The 16,255-nt window shown below is 42.0% G+C and overlaps 1 protein-coding gene across 3 annotated transcripts in view; it reads right to left on the bottom strand.

Annotated features, from left to right (window-relative positions):
- Positions 1 to 16,255, bottom strand: part of ELMOD1 (ELMO domain containing 1) — a 420,914-nt gene that overhangs the window by 149,395 nt on the left and 255,264 nt on the right. For all 3 annotated transcript variants that reach the window (XM_078657035.1, XM_078657034.1, XM_078657036.1), the window contains exon 3: positions 10,900 to 11,045. In XM_078657035.1, coding sequence (XP_078513161.1) covers positions 10,900 to 11,045 — 146 coding nt within the window. The remainder of the gene's footprint in view (positions 1 to 10,899; positions 11,046 to 16,255) is intronic.

The following is a 16,255-nucleotide window of genomic DNA, read 5'->3' as shown; positions in this document are numbered from 1 at the left end:
TTTAATAAGCTTGAAGCTAAGGGAACATCACTATCATTTGCTTTTAGAAAATTGAGAGACAAACTATCATGCCCAAATTACGATCACCTGTTGAAGGTTATGAAAGCAAAGTTAATTCCATGCTTGGATTACGGTTCTATCATTTTCCGCGGCAAAGAAGCGAAAATTCTTGACGACATTGAAATAAGGACATATAAATCCGTTTTTTAGGATTCCTAGAAATATTAGCCGTGCCAATATAAGACTAGAATTTGGTCTAAAAAGACAAATATTGGCCCGACAATCTCAATTTTTAAAAAACTTATTGTCATTGTCTCGTGCTGAAGAGGGTTCTCTTGCAAATCAGTGTTGGCATGAGGTGATGAGAAGTGAATACGCGAGTAGTTGTCAAACAAACTTAAATGAGTGTCTATGTAATTTTGATTATCCAAATCTAGAAGACGAAATTAGGAGTAAAGTGGTTTACAAACAAATCAATTAATCAATCAGCTATTTTATTGTAGAGTATAATAGAGAAAGATGAACTTAGGAAAAAAACACTTATGGTCAATTGCAAATTCCTTTGGTAAACTGGCTCCCCAACCATATTTGCTGTTACATTTAAAAACCTTAATGAAGAACAAATTTATGCTACTACGGTTCGGGAGATATCCGACTAAAGATGGAATACCAAAATGGGAAAACAAGTGGCCCTCTAAATTGTGTAGGTTATGTGGTTCTTGTGAGGAAACCTTAGTGCATATAGTAACTTTATGCCCCAAATTGTTAGAAGAGCGGAAAACTATATTAAAGTCTATTTTTAATGAATTGGGGGTAAGATCTTGTAGAAATGCCATCATCTTATGTCTAAATGGAGCCACCACCCGTCTTATTTCCCGATTTGTTAAGTTTATTTTTATAGCTGAAAAGAAACTTTGTAATATTGACAATTGAAGTGAAGATATTTACGATACGAACATTATTTAAAATGCCGCAATGTATTTCTTGGGTTATGCACAGTCTTTAAACCGTAGTCGTTAGGGTTTGATAGCCCAAGTGTACTGTTGCTGTTTGTTATATTGCTATTAAATGGTTTTAGGGATAGTGCTGACATCCTTTAAATTAAAACATCTAAAGTCTGCTTAGCGGAAACACACATGATCACCGAGGTTTGAACAATTGTATTCTACTACGACTTCTACTTCCTTGTCTCTGTTTACATTGTTATAAAGCACCTTTTAGTCTGATGTATGGTATATTGTAAATTAAAGTTGCCAGCACTAAGCAGTTTATTTTTGTTGCTAAAGTCTATTATTACAAATGCACTTTATTGCTAACGTCGTTCCTAATGCAATTCTACTATGGTTGGTTGTTTTTTATGTATCTTTCACTATTCTAAAGTTTTTTGGTATATTGACAACTTTAGCTGCTAGCACAAGGCACTTTAGTTTCTGCTGCTAAAAGTTTACTAGCACAATTGCACTTTATTGCTAAAGCTATCTTAAATGTTATTTTATTGGGCGTTTTTTACCTTCGCAGTTGCCATTGTTATAAAGTCTTTCTTAGAGGAATGTATTGTATCCTGTAAATTATAGCTGCTGGCACAATGCACTTTATTTTTACATGCTGATCATTTGCAGTCAAATAAACTATGTTAGGGCTTAGTTGTAGAGTTTTGCTTGGATATAAATGTACACTGTAGCTGCATATTTTTAAATCTAATTTTATTTTGTATATGTACTTTGCTGATTGTAATGATTTTAAGTAATCAACAAATAAATACTTACTACTACCTGCTCATAACCCTTTCCTCAACTGTTTATTCAAGTCAAGTCAAGTCAAGTCAAAAAGGCTTTATTTCGATAAAATTTATCATAAAAGCTTTACATTAAAAACAACACAAGAAGACAAATGTGCAAAAAGTTTGTGTGCAAATACTTTAGAAAAATTTAACTATTCACTTAAAAAAGGCTTTTCATAAATTATTTTAAAAAGAATTAAACAGTTAATTTAAGCCTTTTGGCTCTAATAGTCCAAGCCCATGCTAAAAACTTGGCTAGAACACAAGCATACAAGGTGCGACTATCAGACATTAATATGCGTAAGGCCTCCGCATGACGTCTAGTGCCCAGCTGGCGGCACAAGTGTTTGAGCCATTTCTTCCTAGGCAGAGCATACTCTCCACACTCAAACATAAAGTGCGCCACTGTCTCAGGTCTATTTATACATACTGGACAAAATTCAGTAGTTTGTGCAGGTGATTTCCACCGTGATGAAAAGGCATGCAGGGGGAGAGTTCCAGCTCTAAATTTAAAATAAAGGGCCCTATCAAAAGGTTTTTCAATAATGTCCAGGTACAATTCCCGTTTCGGTAGGTCCTTAAATTTAAAAAAATCCTCGGTGAGTCTGCCCAGGGATTCATTAGAGTTCCTTTGTAATGTAACCCAATTACAATAAAGAGTTTTGAGGGTTGCTTTTGGGGGGGAAGATCTATCTAACCAGGCTTCCTTCAGGCCCAAATTGGTTAACAAAGACTTCATATCTCTCAGCCATTTGATTTTGTGCCACCCTGGTAGAGACATGATTTCTGAGAGGCCCTGCGTGTATTTACCAAGTTCCTGAACTCGCCACAGACGTGCCCATAACAAAAGTGGGCGTAATTTTGCTAGGTCGTCAATGGGACGAGAGCCTAAATCCAACATTAATGGGACCATGGGAGTGCCTTGCGGGAGTGCCATAATTGCCCTGCAAAATTTCCTCTCGGACTTGGGCAATTCATTGGTGATAGAAGAACCCCATAGCTCTGCCCCGTAGAGAGCAGAGCTCACCCCTTTGGCTGTATAAATTTCAAGGACAGCAGCTATCGGTCTAGATACACAAGATCGTTGTTCTTTCAGCAGGGCTCCTGTTATTCTCTTGTGATTAAGCAACATCTTGTCAAGGTGTGGGCCCCAGTGCATTTTGTGAGACAAACGAATGCCCAAGTAGTCGAAAACTTCTACCCTCCCCAAAGGTTCTGCATTCAGGGTAGGCGGGTGTACTGTTTTCGAAGGTGGGTTCAACACAAGGTATTTTGTCTTGTCAGTGTTGATTACCAGGCCTCGCTTGGAGCAGAAGGATTGGAAGTTGTTTAATAGTCTTTGTAGTCCTATTGGAGTTTTAGATATTAAAAGCGTATCATCCGCAAAGAGGAGGGTCGGTATACGCTCTCCAGCCAGGGATGGTTCGTCTGAAGGATGTTTTCGAAGATGCTCGACCACCCCATTTATGTAGAGAGAAAAGAGGGTGGGAGCTAGAACACATCCCTGGCGGACTCCTCTCTCAATCGGGATACAGCTGGTTTTTTCGCCTTCTGATCCCCACCTTATCTGAGCAAAACTTTTTTCATGTAGCCTAACAAGTAATGAGAGAACATTGGGTGGCATCCCCATATCATCAAGAACTCTCCATAGGGTTTCCCTCGGTACTAGGTCAAAGGCAGTCTTTAGATCGATAAACGCGAGGTAAAGACTGCCTTTGCCTATGACCACAACCTTCCAATACACCATCATCAACCTGAAGGCTTGCTCAACTGTGCCTGTTCCCACTCTAAATCCTGCCTGATAGTCTGAAAGGATTTTGTTTTCGTCTATCCAGTCTAAGATTCTGATCAATAGTACCTTACCAACTACTTTTTGGCTAACGTCCAGTAGACTGATAGGTCTATAGTTAGACGGATCTTCCCTGGCACCTTTTTTATAGATGGGAACAACCTCCGCCCCCCTCCAAGATGAAGGAATCGGAGCTCCCCTGCAGATGGCAGTAAGTAAGCAGTGGATAAGTTTGCCCCACCTCGGGATATCTGATCTCAAGAGATCCCCAGGAATGCCATCCGGACCAGCAGCTTTTTGGGGAATGATGGTACTTATGGCATACTCCACTTCCTTTAGTGTGAAATCGAGTCTTTCGAATTGGGGCTCCCCTACCAATGGGCATCTACTCGGGGCCCTTCCCTTCCATTCAACAGCATTAGAGGCATAGATGTCAGTGGGGTCAACTTGACAAGTGTATAATTTGGAGAAGTGGCTAACCCATGCCTGACTTGGGATGCTACATGTTATAAGATCACTGTCTGGTCTATTTCTGGCTCTGATTATGTCCCAGAAACATTTTGGATCTTTTTTAGAGCTGGCCTCTTTAAGTACACGCCAGTACTCTTCTTCCCATTCTCTTTTTGCAAGTGTTAGTATTCTCTTGTGATCTTTTCTAGCCAACTGGATCAGGGGTTGGAATTTACTTTTAACGGCCTCTATTAAAAGAGATTTTGCCCGTCTACATGAAGACGTGTACCAATCATGCTTTCCCCTGGGTTTGTGATTGGGCAGGTTCCTCCCTGCGGAGCCTTTTACCAAAAATACCTCCCCTATGGATTTTACGACCGCCTCAAAAATGGGTGTAGCTTTTTCATCTGACATATCCAAATTGGTAGTATCTAATTCCATTTGTGAGGCCTTTAGTAAATCATTTATGGTGGAGAGTTTAAGCACGTCAGCAGAGATTTTACACCACTTTAGGCGTCTACCGCAGGAGGAAACCATTGTACTATGTGCACATTTGGGTGGGGCCACAATTGTTTTACTTGACCAGGGATTAGATAAAGATAGGGATAGCGAGTTGTGGTCGCTTTCGACAGTAGGTATAACTATCATATCTTGCAACAATCCCCAAAGTTTTAAATCCAACAGGATATAATCAATCCTTGAGGTTTGATTAACTCGATTGAATGTGGGAGCACCCAGGCGATCTGACAAAGTGCGGCCATTGGTAGCTCTTAGGCCGAACTCTAAAGTCATCGCGTTTAACTGGATAGCATTTCGGGACCATCTTTTTATCGGAGGGATGGTTAGTGGTGGAATACCCCATTTAGTGTCATCCTCATCTAGGTCTGGAATATCAACCATAGGAAGAGGCTCATAGGTACAGTTAAAATCGCCCGCTACTAGGGTATGGTCACCTTCAGCATGGTCTCTAAGTTGTGCCTCAAGGTTAGTTATTACCAATGATGCGGCCCCATTTTTAGTGCCTCTAGCATAGACATTATACAGGACAAGGGTTAAGCCCCTACTGGGGTTTCTCAGTATGATTCCAAGTATATCTGGGCTATTAACCTGCTTAGAAGATATGCAGCAGTTAAGAGAAATGCTTACCCAGATAAGGAGCCCCCCCGAGGGTCGTCCCCTCCCCCGTATTGCTTTCTCAGCGGGTATGAAATGAGTTACAAAACCTAACCTATGGAGTGGTTCGACGCTCCAAGTCTCCTGAAACAGGCAAATTTTGTGCGCATCGACCAAGTCATTCCATTCTGGCAGACCCAGTTCCTATGGATCCCTGCAAGGTTCCAGCTAAGGACTTTTATAGCGTCCTTATCAAAGTTGCAATTATTTTTGGTATTAGTATTAAATTGTATTCCCAGTCCATTATTTTTGTGGTTATGGCCAGCACCCCCATGTTTATTCAAGCCTGTAAAGGTCCAGAGCCTTGAGCAAAAGTTCCTGTGACAATACTAGGAATTCATATCGAGTATCAGGATCTCTGGGCCATGTACTCCTCTCTTAACGCTTCACTTTAATCTCTAAGCCTAGTTTTGCAGTTCAGCTACAGTCAGCTAAAAATAGTTTTTTTCCTGAATTGACTTTATAACTATTTTTTCTGACATTAATTTGACATTCCTTTTGGATATGTGGGCATTCGTCTACTAAGCTGTTCATTGTCTTTCTTAACTCCTGTTTTCAATCTTAGTTCCTGCATTAATAGTCTTCTAAGCATTAAATTGGGTTCTTTCATTGCATCCTTTCTTTGGGCTCCAGGACCAGGCAACAGATACTTTCACAAACAGCAGCCATCTGACAGACAGACCTAACTTAGATTCTTCTGGAGATGCACAATGAAAAAAGTCCTGCTATCATTTCCTATGTATCACATTTGACTGTCCCGGCCAGCGAATGCAGCTAAAGGTAAAAAATGTAACTTTCCAGTTTGGACAGATTCGGGCCTGAGGGCAGCCAAATGACGAACCCAAAGTGGAGTGGTGTGGCTCACTGGTTAGAGGCAGCAGACCCGTAAGCAGAGGACGGCCCGGGACCAGGGTTTGATTCCCGACGCGGCAGGGTCGTGGACCAGGGTCAGCGGGCTCGATAATTCTCGCCTCGGTGCCTACTCCAGTCAGGGACCACACTCGGCAACTCTGGGCATTAGCTTGCCTCATCTTCACAACGGCCCCCCAGACCGCCGGGGATGCTTGGTCGCACCTTAGAGATACACATTAGGGACCATCTCTCAGGGTGAGCCAGGACGGGTTCCCCAGCGGTCGAAGCGCGGAGATACTCCTCCGGGAGTTGATTCTAGCGCTATATAAACCCACAATTAAAAGTCCCAAATTCCCCATGAATGAACATTTGACTTGTAAGGCGCTTAAACCTTTCCTCTTCCACATTACTCCTACCAAATCAATAAGTATGATGCTATTCTCTAATGCACCACACATTTGACAGGATTGCAAACTGTGTTACAAATGTATGAGACTAGGCCAAAGCAATTTACATTGCATAGCATTATATAGAAACCAAAGTGTTACAGTGCTTGAAGCGTTGTAGGTTCAATCCGATTCTGGCCACGTTATTATCTGAACTCTATTTGTACAATTGCCTGTTTTACTGTGTGTAGTCATTGCTTAAGTAATCTACAAAATTACTACTTGGTGTGCCATATTTACTCTCAAAGAAGCACCCCACCAACCATGTATATTCTCCTGATACACCTCGATCTCCCTAAACTGTATAGCATTTTTTACATCCACCGATGCATACCGCCTCTATCCCTGAACTCTTCCCCACCTCACATCACTTCACACACCATTGATGTCACCCATAACCCTACACTCATCACCTGATCTACCCGTGCAGGCTGAACACAACACGGACCTCAGAGTACTTTTGTGTCAGCCCCCAAAAGATCACTTCTTTGTCTGCTTATTCAATGGCTGATATTATTGATAACAAGACATCCTTTGTCACTGATCATTTGGACTCTCAGAGTCCAACGCTACACTTCACTGCCATTGCCATCAAGCTTGGATTGACCCAAAAAGATTCTGCAACACCAGCAGCCCACTCATTGTTTAATTTGAATATAAAATAAGTGACAGTGCACTCATCAGGAGGCCACCACAGCTTGCACTACCCATTGCCCCTGCCATCCCTGCCAATAACAGTACTTACACAACTACTAGCCATCACATTGTTACAAGTGTGACAATTCAGACTGTTTGAGGACCCCAAAGGTATAAACATGGTTTGGGAGGCAGGTATTAGTTGTTTTAATGTCTATTTGCTTAATAAACAAATGTTGTTGTGGTAATCTCTATATTACACAAACAGCGCAACCATGTGGTAGCTGTCATAAGTCCCAATTAAGTGCTGGTGCTGGGCACCGGAAACCACCGGCTCAAATTTAAGCACTGCAGCCCACCACACCATCTATGCTATCTTCACCCACCCACCTCAATCCAACCCCCAACGGAGTGGAATCGGAATTATACTCAACACTTACAACCATTCCTGCTCCTATACCAATGAGACCCCCAACATCTTATGAACATCATTTCTACTTTGGTTATAGCCCCACTCAAAACCAACATTCTAGCACACTCTTGCCCAAAAGACACCTATGGGGTTTTCTTTCAGATCCTTGACACTGGCAGTAATCCTGATGGAAATAAAAGTATCTACTTAGGAAATGTGAGTTTATATGTCAGCAAGAAACATGGATACTTGAAGCAATTGTATTAAATGGATATATTACATCCTGATGGGGATTCCTGAAGTAAAAGGTGGTGGAAGCGAGATGCAAGGATCGTTGAGACGCTTCACTCTGTGTTTTGTGGGGACTCTAAATGGGTGGGCTAGAAAGGAGCACATATTAGGCTCATGGTAAATTTTAACATTCACCTTACTGTTGATAGTAAGCATCATTTATAAATCATCAATATCCAGGCAACTTACAAGCCCTGAATGTATCCTAAACGTTGGGCAACAGACAATGTTACACAATGGTCAATAAAGTGAACGCCCCAATGGAATTATAGCACAATTAAGATATGCATAATGTTTATCATGATTTCTGTATCGGTGAGTCTGGGAGTGCCGGTGATCAATGTAACAAAGTTATTCTGGGCCAAAGGTCTTATCTATCCACCAGGGGATGTACGGTCCCTTTGATAAGGGCATGGTTGCCATAGATGACTGTGTTGGTTTAATGCGAGCATTTCCACCTTGAGGATGACTGCGCGTAATGTTGGTTAAAAAAATGAGTAGTCAACCAGGAAGCAAATTATATGTTGTTCACTGCAAGCACCTAAAATTACAATATAGGAACACCATAAAAGATTTAAAATCAGATTTGCACTTAAGGAATGGGAGAAATGTATTGTAGGAATCGGCATCAGAAATATTAGGGAATTTCGGGCCTTAGTTGCCGGAAGATGTGCAAATTCACAGGGCTAATTCATGCAAGTTTATTTCTGAATATCAGTGGGATGAACACACCAGTTCTTCGTATGGTGACGTTCCTGGTTTATTTATTTGCAAGGCAGGAGACACTGTTAATTCAAGATATGATCTACAGTGCACTAACGAGCGGCAAATTTATTTTGACATAACTACAACTGAGAAAGATGTAATTTAAAAAAGCAAGGGACTTGCGTGCCCCGAATGTTGTAGCCATAGCTTTCTAAGCAGCCTTATTACACCCTTGAGGAAGATCCAATAACTAAACCTCTTCTGTGTCCCTAGGAGGGCTGTCTTTTAGTACCTTTGTATAAAAGTGTTACAGAATACCCAGAAAAATACTCCATGATATACCTGCTCGACTTGGAACAGAACTTGTATGTTACACTAGATTTAAAAGGTTTTACCGCCTGGATTGAATCAAGCAGTGTATGTCCGATCGAGCTTTCCAGAAGGTGCATTGATACCAAATGATGTGCTTATCTTTGTTCAGTTGGTGCAGAGAATGTTAAATTGTTCGATAATTGATTATACCTCTGTCCTTGACAGAGTAGGAAGAGGAAAGCTGTGGAGTAAACATTCTAAACTGGGTATCGATGCAGGATTACCAAAGCTTCTGCAGTCTTTTCGTACAGACACCCCAGGTTGAAGATTTGTCGGGTGGAGGGGGGGTCGTTTCTAGCTCATTTAGCGCTGCAAATAGATGAAAGCAAGACTGTATGCTGGCGCCAATCTTCACGTTTCTTAGTTAATTTACCTGGAATTCCCCTGCAGTGTAGGAGTCAGCGGGCACAACCCCTAACTAGCACACTGCTACAATTCAGAATTTTTTAGGCCCCCAACTGCGGTTCTGCTCATCTCTAAATTGCCCATGCAGTGCCACCATGTGGCAGGTGTCATAAGTGCTGGTGTTGACAATTAAGTGCCGGTGCCCAACACCGGATACGACCGGCTCAAATTAAGCACTTATCACCCCCAAACTATACACTGAGGGGTGACGTCATATACAAAAGGCATACTTCTCCTGGACAGCACTCTTATTGTTCCACATCACGTTTTGGGCAGTGTGTGGGTGATTTTAATGAAGACGGTCATTTATACTGAAACTAAGGCAAAATGAAGATTAGAAAACAAGCAATTTTGAGCATGAATACAAATGGCTCGAAATCACATCAAGTAAAAGAGCACTGCTTGTTTCGATCGTTGGTGAAGTGGTAGAAACAACTGACCCGTGTTAAAAGTCAATTCAACACGATATGTAATTGCTTGAAGCATTTTCCCTCTCGTTAATGTCAGTTATCACGTGAACACTCGTCACGTGCCCTTCCCCCTAAAGCAGAAGCTACTATGACGAATGCGACTAGTGTCTACAGCGGTAAGTAAACCAACAGCTAATAACTGAATGCACGGCTCTACATGCCCTATTTTATGAAAGAAAAGGCACCCAATCTATCATAAGACTAGAGATGAGCAGGTTGCCGATGTGTGTGTTGGTGGATAGCACCTTGCGAATTTATAATTTATTGGTTATATACAGTGCATAATTTGTAAAAAAAAATAAGCGCCAGGGCCCTCATCAGGAGGCCACTGGAGCCTACATCACCCATTGCCAATGTAGCGCTGCCAATCAGTGGCGGCTCCTCTACTAAGGAGGAGGAGCGTTGCCCCACGGCTAAAAAGGTCAAATAAAATATATAGTCATTATCATTTTATTTTTCCTTAAGGCAGTCAGTGGTAGGGCGGGGCTTGCCAGAGGAGGGGAGGAGTGGTCTGCAATCCCTAAGTGCACATGAACTGTTAGGCTGGCCCTCTTGGGGAGACCAAACAGTTCATGCATACTTTGCATGTTCCTACCAGGCTGCATTACACAGCCTGGTGAGGAACATGCACAGGCTCCCTGTTCCAGTCTGAGTGGCGATCTACTGCGCTCAGACCAATCACATTTCAGCACTGTGATTGGCTCATGGGAGCATGTGTGCCCAGATGCTTCCTGCTGCCGGCCAGGACAGGAAGATGACAATGAGGCGAGGCGGCGGCCGGCTGTTAAAGGTAAGTCTTTTTTTTCATAACATTCCCCTCCCCTCCCCAGCACCCCCATCCAGTAGGGGCCGCCACTGCTGCCAATGACAGTACCAAACCAGCTACTAACCAACACACTCCTACAAGTTTGACAATTCAGACTATTCCAGGCCCCCAAAGCTATAAGATTAGCATAGGCGGCATGTAATAAGACATTTGTCTCACCATGTGCCAGACTTTCATAAGTCTCTATGCTGCCAATCAAGTGCCGGTGCTGAGCACCGGAAACCATAGACTCAAATTAAGCACTACACACACACACAAACACGCACACACACACACAAATGCGCAAATATACCTATTTTTGTGGTTCTTCTGGCTCCAGGCTTAGTGTTATAGCAGATCCTCTGTAGCTCACACCGTCCAGTGAGTTTCCTCAAGACAAACTTCAAGCAGCGCCACAAGCAAATGCAGTAAAAATACAGCCAGACTTGCACCACCATTCTGAAAGAAAATATCTCATTTAACAACAGAATATAGACAAAAAAAGTAATGTACCTAAAATGCATAAATAACCAGCAGCATAATTGGTAACTTGTGTTAGATAAACTGTGCAAAACAGTGAAGAATCAAATATCCTCTTCTCAAACCTTCTCACAAAAAATTGAAGCTCAGAAAATGCATTTTAATTACGATTACTCATAAGCATTTGGCGATATATCACTTTCAGGCTTGTGTCACTGACATTTATTTTTAAGACATGTCCATGGTTTGTGAGTCCCTGGTGCGTTTTGCAGTGTGCATAAGTGAATCACCACCTTTTTACAAGTATGTGTTTTTATTGTTATTGGAAAAGGAAGATGTTGTCACTTCTGTTTTGCATGGACGTCCAAATATAGAAATTTCAATGGGTGAAGTCATTATAAACATAAAAAAATATCACCACAGCTTGGTCAGGAGAACAATGTACAATTCATGGCGGTTGATAGTACACTAGATATATATATTTGGTACATTAGAAAAAGTGGGTGGCCCAAAACTTCATAGTTGCTATTAGGTCATCTATTACTGGAACATACACAAGTGTTTTCAAAGCACTTTCCAGGCTTCATCCAGCACTGGTTCCAGCAAGCTCTGCCTAATGTTAGTTGCTGATCCCTCCAAGCATCTCACACTCACACATTTTACTATTCTGGTATGTGATCAGTAAGGCTGCATTCTACCTTCTGCATTTAGATACACATAGAAATAGCAATGCAATGTACAAAGTCACTGGAACAACTCATCTACCTCCATCACCCAGGTCCAGCCACCTTTTGCGAATCGCACACGACATCTGAAAGTGCCCTGCCTCAATATCATGCAATTCGGCACTTTAGCTTCATGCATCAAATGATCTCTGCTTTTCCAGTTGTTGCTCAGTTGCTCCTCCGGGTGATTTTGCCTTTTCTGCTGCCACCATACTGTTGATATCTTTGGTCCATCACACTTTAAGAGCTGGAATATGCTGCTGGATCCCTCCCAGTAATACAACTAGCACTCTCATCTGCCCTCCTACTTCAAAAAGAGGTCTAACTCGGCCCATGGCAGCCTATTCATAAGCTTAAATGCATGTTGAGTACCATTGGGTGGGGTAACAATAAACATCTGTTATTCATCACCAAGATACCCTTGGGTGAACGTGTGCTTTACAAATACGCATGTTATGTTATGTTAAAAATTCTTGGCTTTTCGCACACTTCATGGTGATGAAATTATTTGAATCTATATGACCCTATCCATTCAGGTTACAGTTTTGTACCAGATATTCTTCTTCTCTCTGGGGTGATCATAAGAAGTCCTTCAAGGTGCGGAGCTCTAGATGCTACAATACATGTGCCTTGAAGTGCTGATATCTAGAAAAACAGACTTTCTAACTTCCCTGAGATACTTAGTGACTCCCCTTTGCTTGTGCATTTATTCTGACAGACCATTAGATTTAGGGTATGTAGATATGTTCTTCTTTGTTTTATCAACAGAAGAGAATGTAAGCGAAGCCTACATGCAGGATGCACTGTTCCTAGAGAATGTAAATTCTCGACAACTTAAGTTGTCGAGAATTTACATTCTCTTGGAACAGTGCATCCTGCATGTAGGCTTCGCTTACATTCTCTTCTGTTGATTCACATTCTGTGTAGCCAGCACAGTTCAGCAGTTTGCACCCTTGGTTTACCTTGTATAATTAGAATACTTGATTAACATAAGAGAGTGCTCCTATTTCCCTCTAAATTAGTATCTTCTTTGTTTTATGCCATGGTTCTCCAGGAACACCATCTGCCTGCAAGGCATAAATACATCACAATTACTTGCAATATTCTCAGATTTTTTTATTTGTAGACCCGTTTAGGCGCTATGTAATGCTCGCATGTTTCTTTAGACCGCCTTTTTAAAGAAACCGTCTTTCATAAGTTTGAACATTACAAGTGTCGATTTGTCATTGACAGAGTCTCCAGCCAGGCATTGCAAATATTCATCAGCTCTGATAATTGTGACCTTGGTAATTGTTTAAGACAGCGCAGACAGACCCAATATATCCATCACTTTCTTAACTCAAGACCCCTGGAGACTTCATGTGGAACAAAGGCTGAAACGTGTTCACGTGTATCTTTCCATTGTTTGATCTTCACCACAGACTCCATATGCCACATGTAAGAAATTGTGTTACTGGCTGAGAGAGGTGAAAGCCTACTCAAGCAGCAGTAACAATTCTCTTCAGGGTGAAACACAAGCAAATCCCAAATTAACGTAACCCTCCAGTAGCTTGGCACACAAGCAGTCCGGGGCAACTAAATGGCAATGTGTAAAGCATTTCTTCAGCACACAAACAGTAATAGAGTGAAAACACTATTCCAGAACATCACACACCAATTTAGAAACACAGAGTAAAATTTTACAAACTATTTGACACCAAAAAGACAAAAATAGAACTAGTAGAACCAGAGAAATGCAACTTTAAAGGTTTAGGAAAAATATTGCTTAGAAGCTCAAAACGCCAACTGTGGCTATCAGGTCACGCTGGATTGGGATAAAGTCACAAGCTCAGGGCAACCACAATAGGGCGCAGGCTGGATACAGGGGCCAAGTTAGGTCTTCTAAGAAATATCCCTTCAATCCTGACTGTGGAGCATTGAAGAACGTGTCACACAATGGCAGCTCCGATGAGATGTGAGGGCTGCAATGCAGGCTTGCATCAAGGCTACATCATGCTGCATCCGGTCTGATGAAGAGCTGCAAGGTCTGTGTTGAGGATGTCCTGGGCAGCAAAAGTTCTGATAAGCTACGAGGGCCGCAATGTGTTCTACCATTGTGGCTGTGTTGCACTGTTTCAGTTCCAATGAGGCGCTGCGAAGAGTTGCATTGGGTACGTGTTGCGCTGCATCAATTCTGGCAGAGACCCCTTCTGGGCTGGCATAGAATCTTTAGCCCCACTTCCAAGGTGCCAGGACTGGAGGGGAACTACTTGGGGGTTAGGGCTTACAGCAGACAGAGTCCAGGTGCAGGGGTCACAATGTTGGAGCATTTTCTGTCCCTAAGGCTCTGATCAGGACGCCAGCCAACTAGCCCTTGAGTCATTCTGGTGGTCCTGGGTTCAAGATGCAAGTCCAGTCCTCCTCACTCAGACAGCAGGGCACCAAGACAGCAGGGCAGAGCACGAGGGCAGTCCTTCTTGCCATAGAGCAGCACAGCAGTCCTCTTTCTGAGTCTTCCACAGGTCTAGAAGTGAACTGAAGACTTGGGTCTGAGGGTACACTACGTATAAGAGGTGACGACTCTGAAGTGAGAGATCTTTCTAGAGTACTCCCCCCTACAGAGGGGCCTGGAATTTGCTTCCTGCCTGCCCTGGCCCCAGCTTATCTGGAGGCACAAACAACTAGTGTGAAACCCTTTGTTAGTGTGCTGATACAGAGTCTTTGTGATGTTCAAGTGTGGTAGGTGACAGCTTCCCCCCCTCAGCCTGCCACAGATAGCCCATCCTGACAACATTTATTCCCGTTTTGTCTCACAAGTGGCATTTTCAGAATTGTGACTAAAAATCCAAATTTACCATTAAAGAGGGTTTTAAATAAAAAACATTTAGAGCCCAAACTTGACTTCTCTACCTGCTCCCAATTGAAAGTTGTCCCTTATTAAATGTAATAAGGTAATCTAATGTTATCCTTTGGTACGGTAGGCCTTGCAGTAGTGAAAAAGGAATTTAAGATAATTCACTACCTGTACATGTAAAAGTTAAAAGTACATGTCCAGCTCTTTATATACACCGCACCCTGCCATATGTGCTGCTGGTTGTATGACACTACAACGCGGGCTATTACCACGCGTGCCATTACAACGCTGTTTTTACAACGCAAGTCGTTACAACGACTTGTGCTGTAAGCGCCGGATAGTGGAATAGTTTAATTTTCTATTCCAACTCCAGCCCACGTTACAGTAGGGAAGGTATTGGAATCGAAAATTAGACCTATTCCCTATCCAACAGCGCCCTCCAGCACAAGTCGTCATAACGACTTGCGTTGTAAAAGCAGCGTAGTAATGGCAGCGCGTGGTAATGCCCGCGTTGTAAAGGCTGCTCACCAGGCTGCTTAGGGCTTACCCTAGGGTCAAATTTTATGTATTAAAGAGGAAGATTTAGGTGTAGTAAAAGTTTGATTTTGCTAGGTCGAATTGACAGTTCCAAAGTGTTCCCAGGCTGCAATGACAGGTCTGAGACATGTTTACAGGACTAATTAAGTGGGTGGTACAATTTAGAAGCATTTAATTTACAGGCTCAGGGTACATGTAGTATTACTTTACTAGGGACGTACAAGTAAATTAAATGTGCCAATTGGATGGAAGCCAATGTTACCATGTTTTAGGGAGAGTGCACAAGCACTTTAGCTCTGGTTAGTAGTGGTTCTAAGGCCAGCAAAAACGAAATTAGCAAAAACAGGAGGACTGAAGACAAAAAGTTTGGGAAAATCATACAAAAGGATGTCAGGTTCAACACCGGCATGACATGTTCTTTTCATTTAAATGCTCTTCCAAAGTGGCTTTCATGGATCAGGTCAATAATTTTCATTTGTAGACATTTCATTGGAATCTTAATGTCCACCCTAATGAAGATATCTTTATTGAACGGCTGTTTCAAGGACATCTGAAAGTATGGCAAGACTACCTGATTTGATTTCATATATGACCACTCATTTTTTAGAATATTTTAACTGTCAGCAATACTCTTACTTCCCACGAATCAGCCAGCTTGTCCCAAGCTGCATAATTAATCATAATTAAGCACATACATAGAGTACATGAACGATCAAGCAATATTTTCCATTGCTCAACATACATAAAGAGTACATGCTGTTTAAAGTAGTATTTTCCATTGCCCTCCATACACAGCGTAGATGCACAATCAAGCTAAGTGTTTTTGGAGGAATCACATACATCGCTGTTTGTGACGTATGATAGTATTATCATAAACTGTGTACCCTGCAAATTAGGAAACTACCTGATAATGTACTATGGATTTCTATGCTATCATACAAGTTGAAAGCTAGTGTTTATTTTCAAATACTGCAGCCAAACGATCAAACCATGTCACATCATTGGATCAGGTTCTCGAGCCAAACAGAGACAAACAGCAATGCTCACTCAGAAAGCCCATATATAAACAAAAATGGAACTCCAGGGAGTTCAGA

Source organism: Lissotriton helveticus, chromosome 8 (genome assembly GCF_964261635.1).
Source record: "Lissotriton helveticus chromosome 8, aLisHel1.1, whole genome shotgun sequence".
In the NCBI taxonomy this organism is placed as follows: domain Eukaryota; kingdom Metazoa; phylum Chordata; class Amphibia; order Caudata; family Salamandridae; genus Lissotriton; species Lissotriton helveticus.
This window is presented reverse-complemented; position numbering and strand designations above follow the sequence as displayed.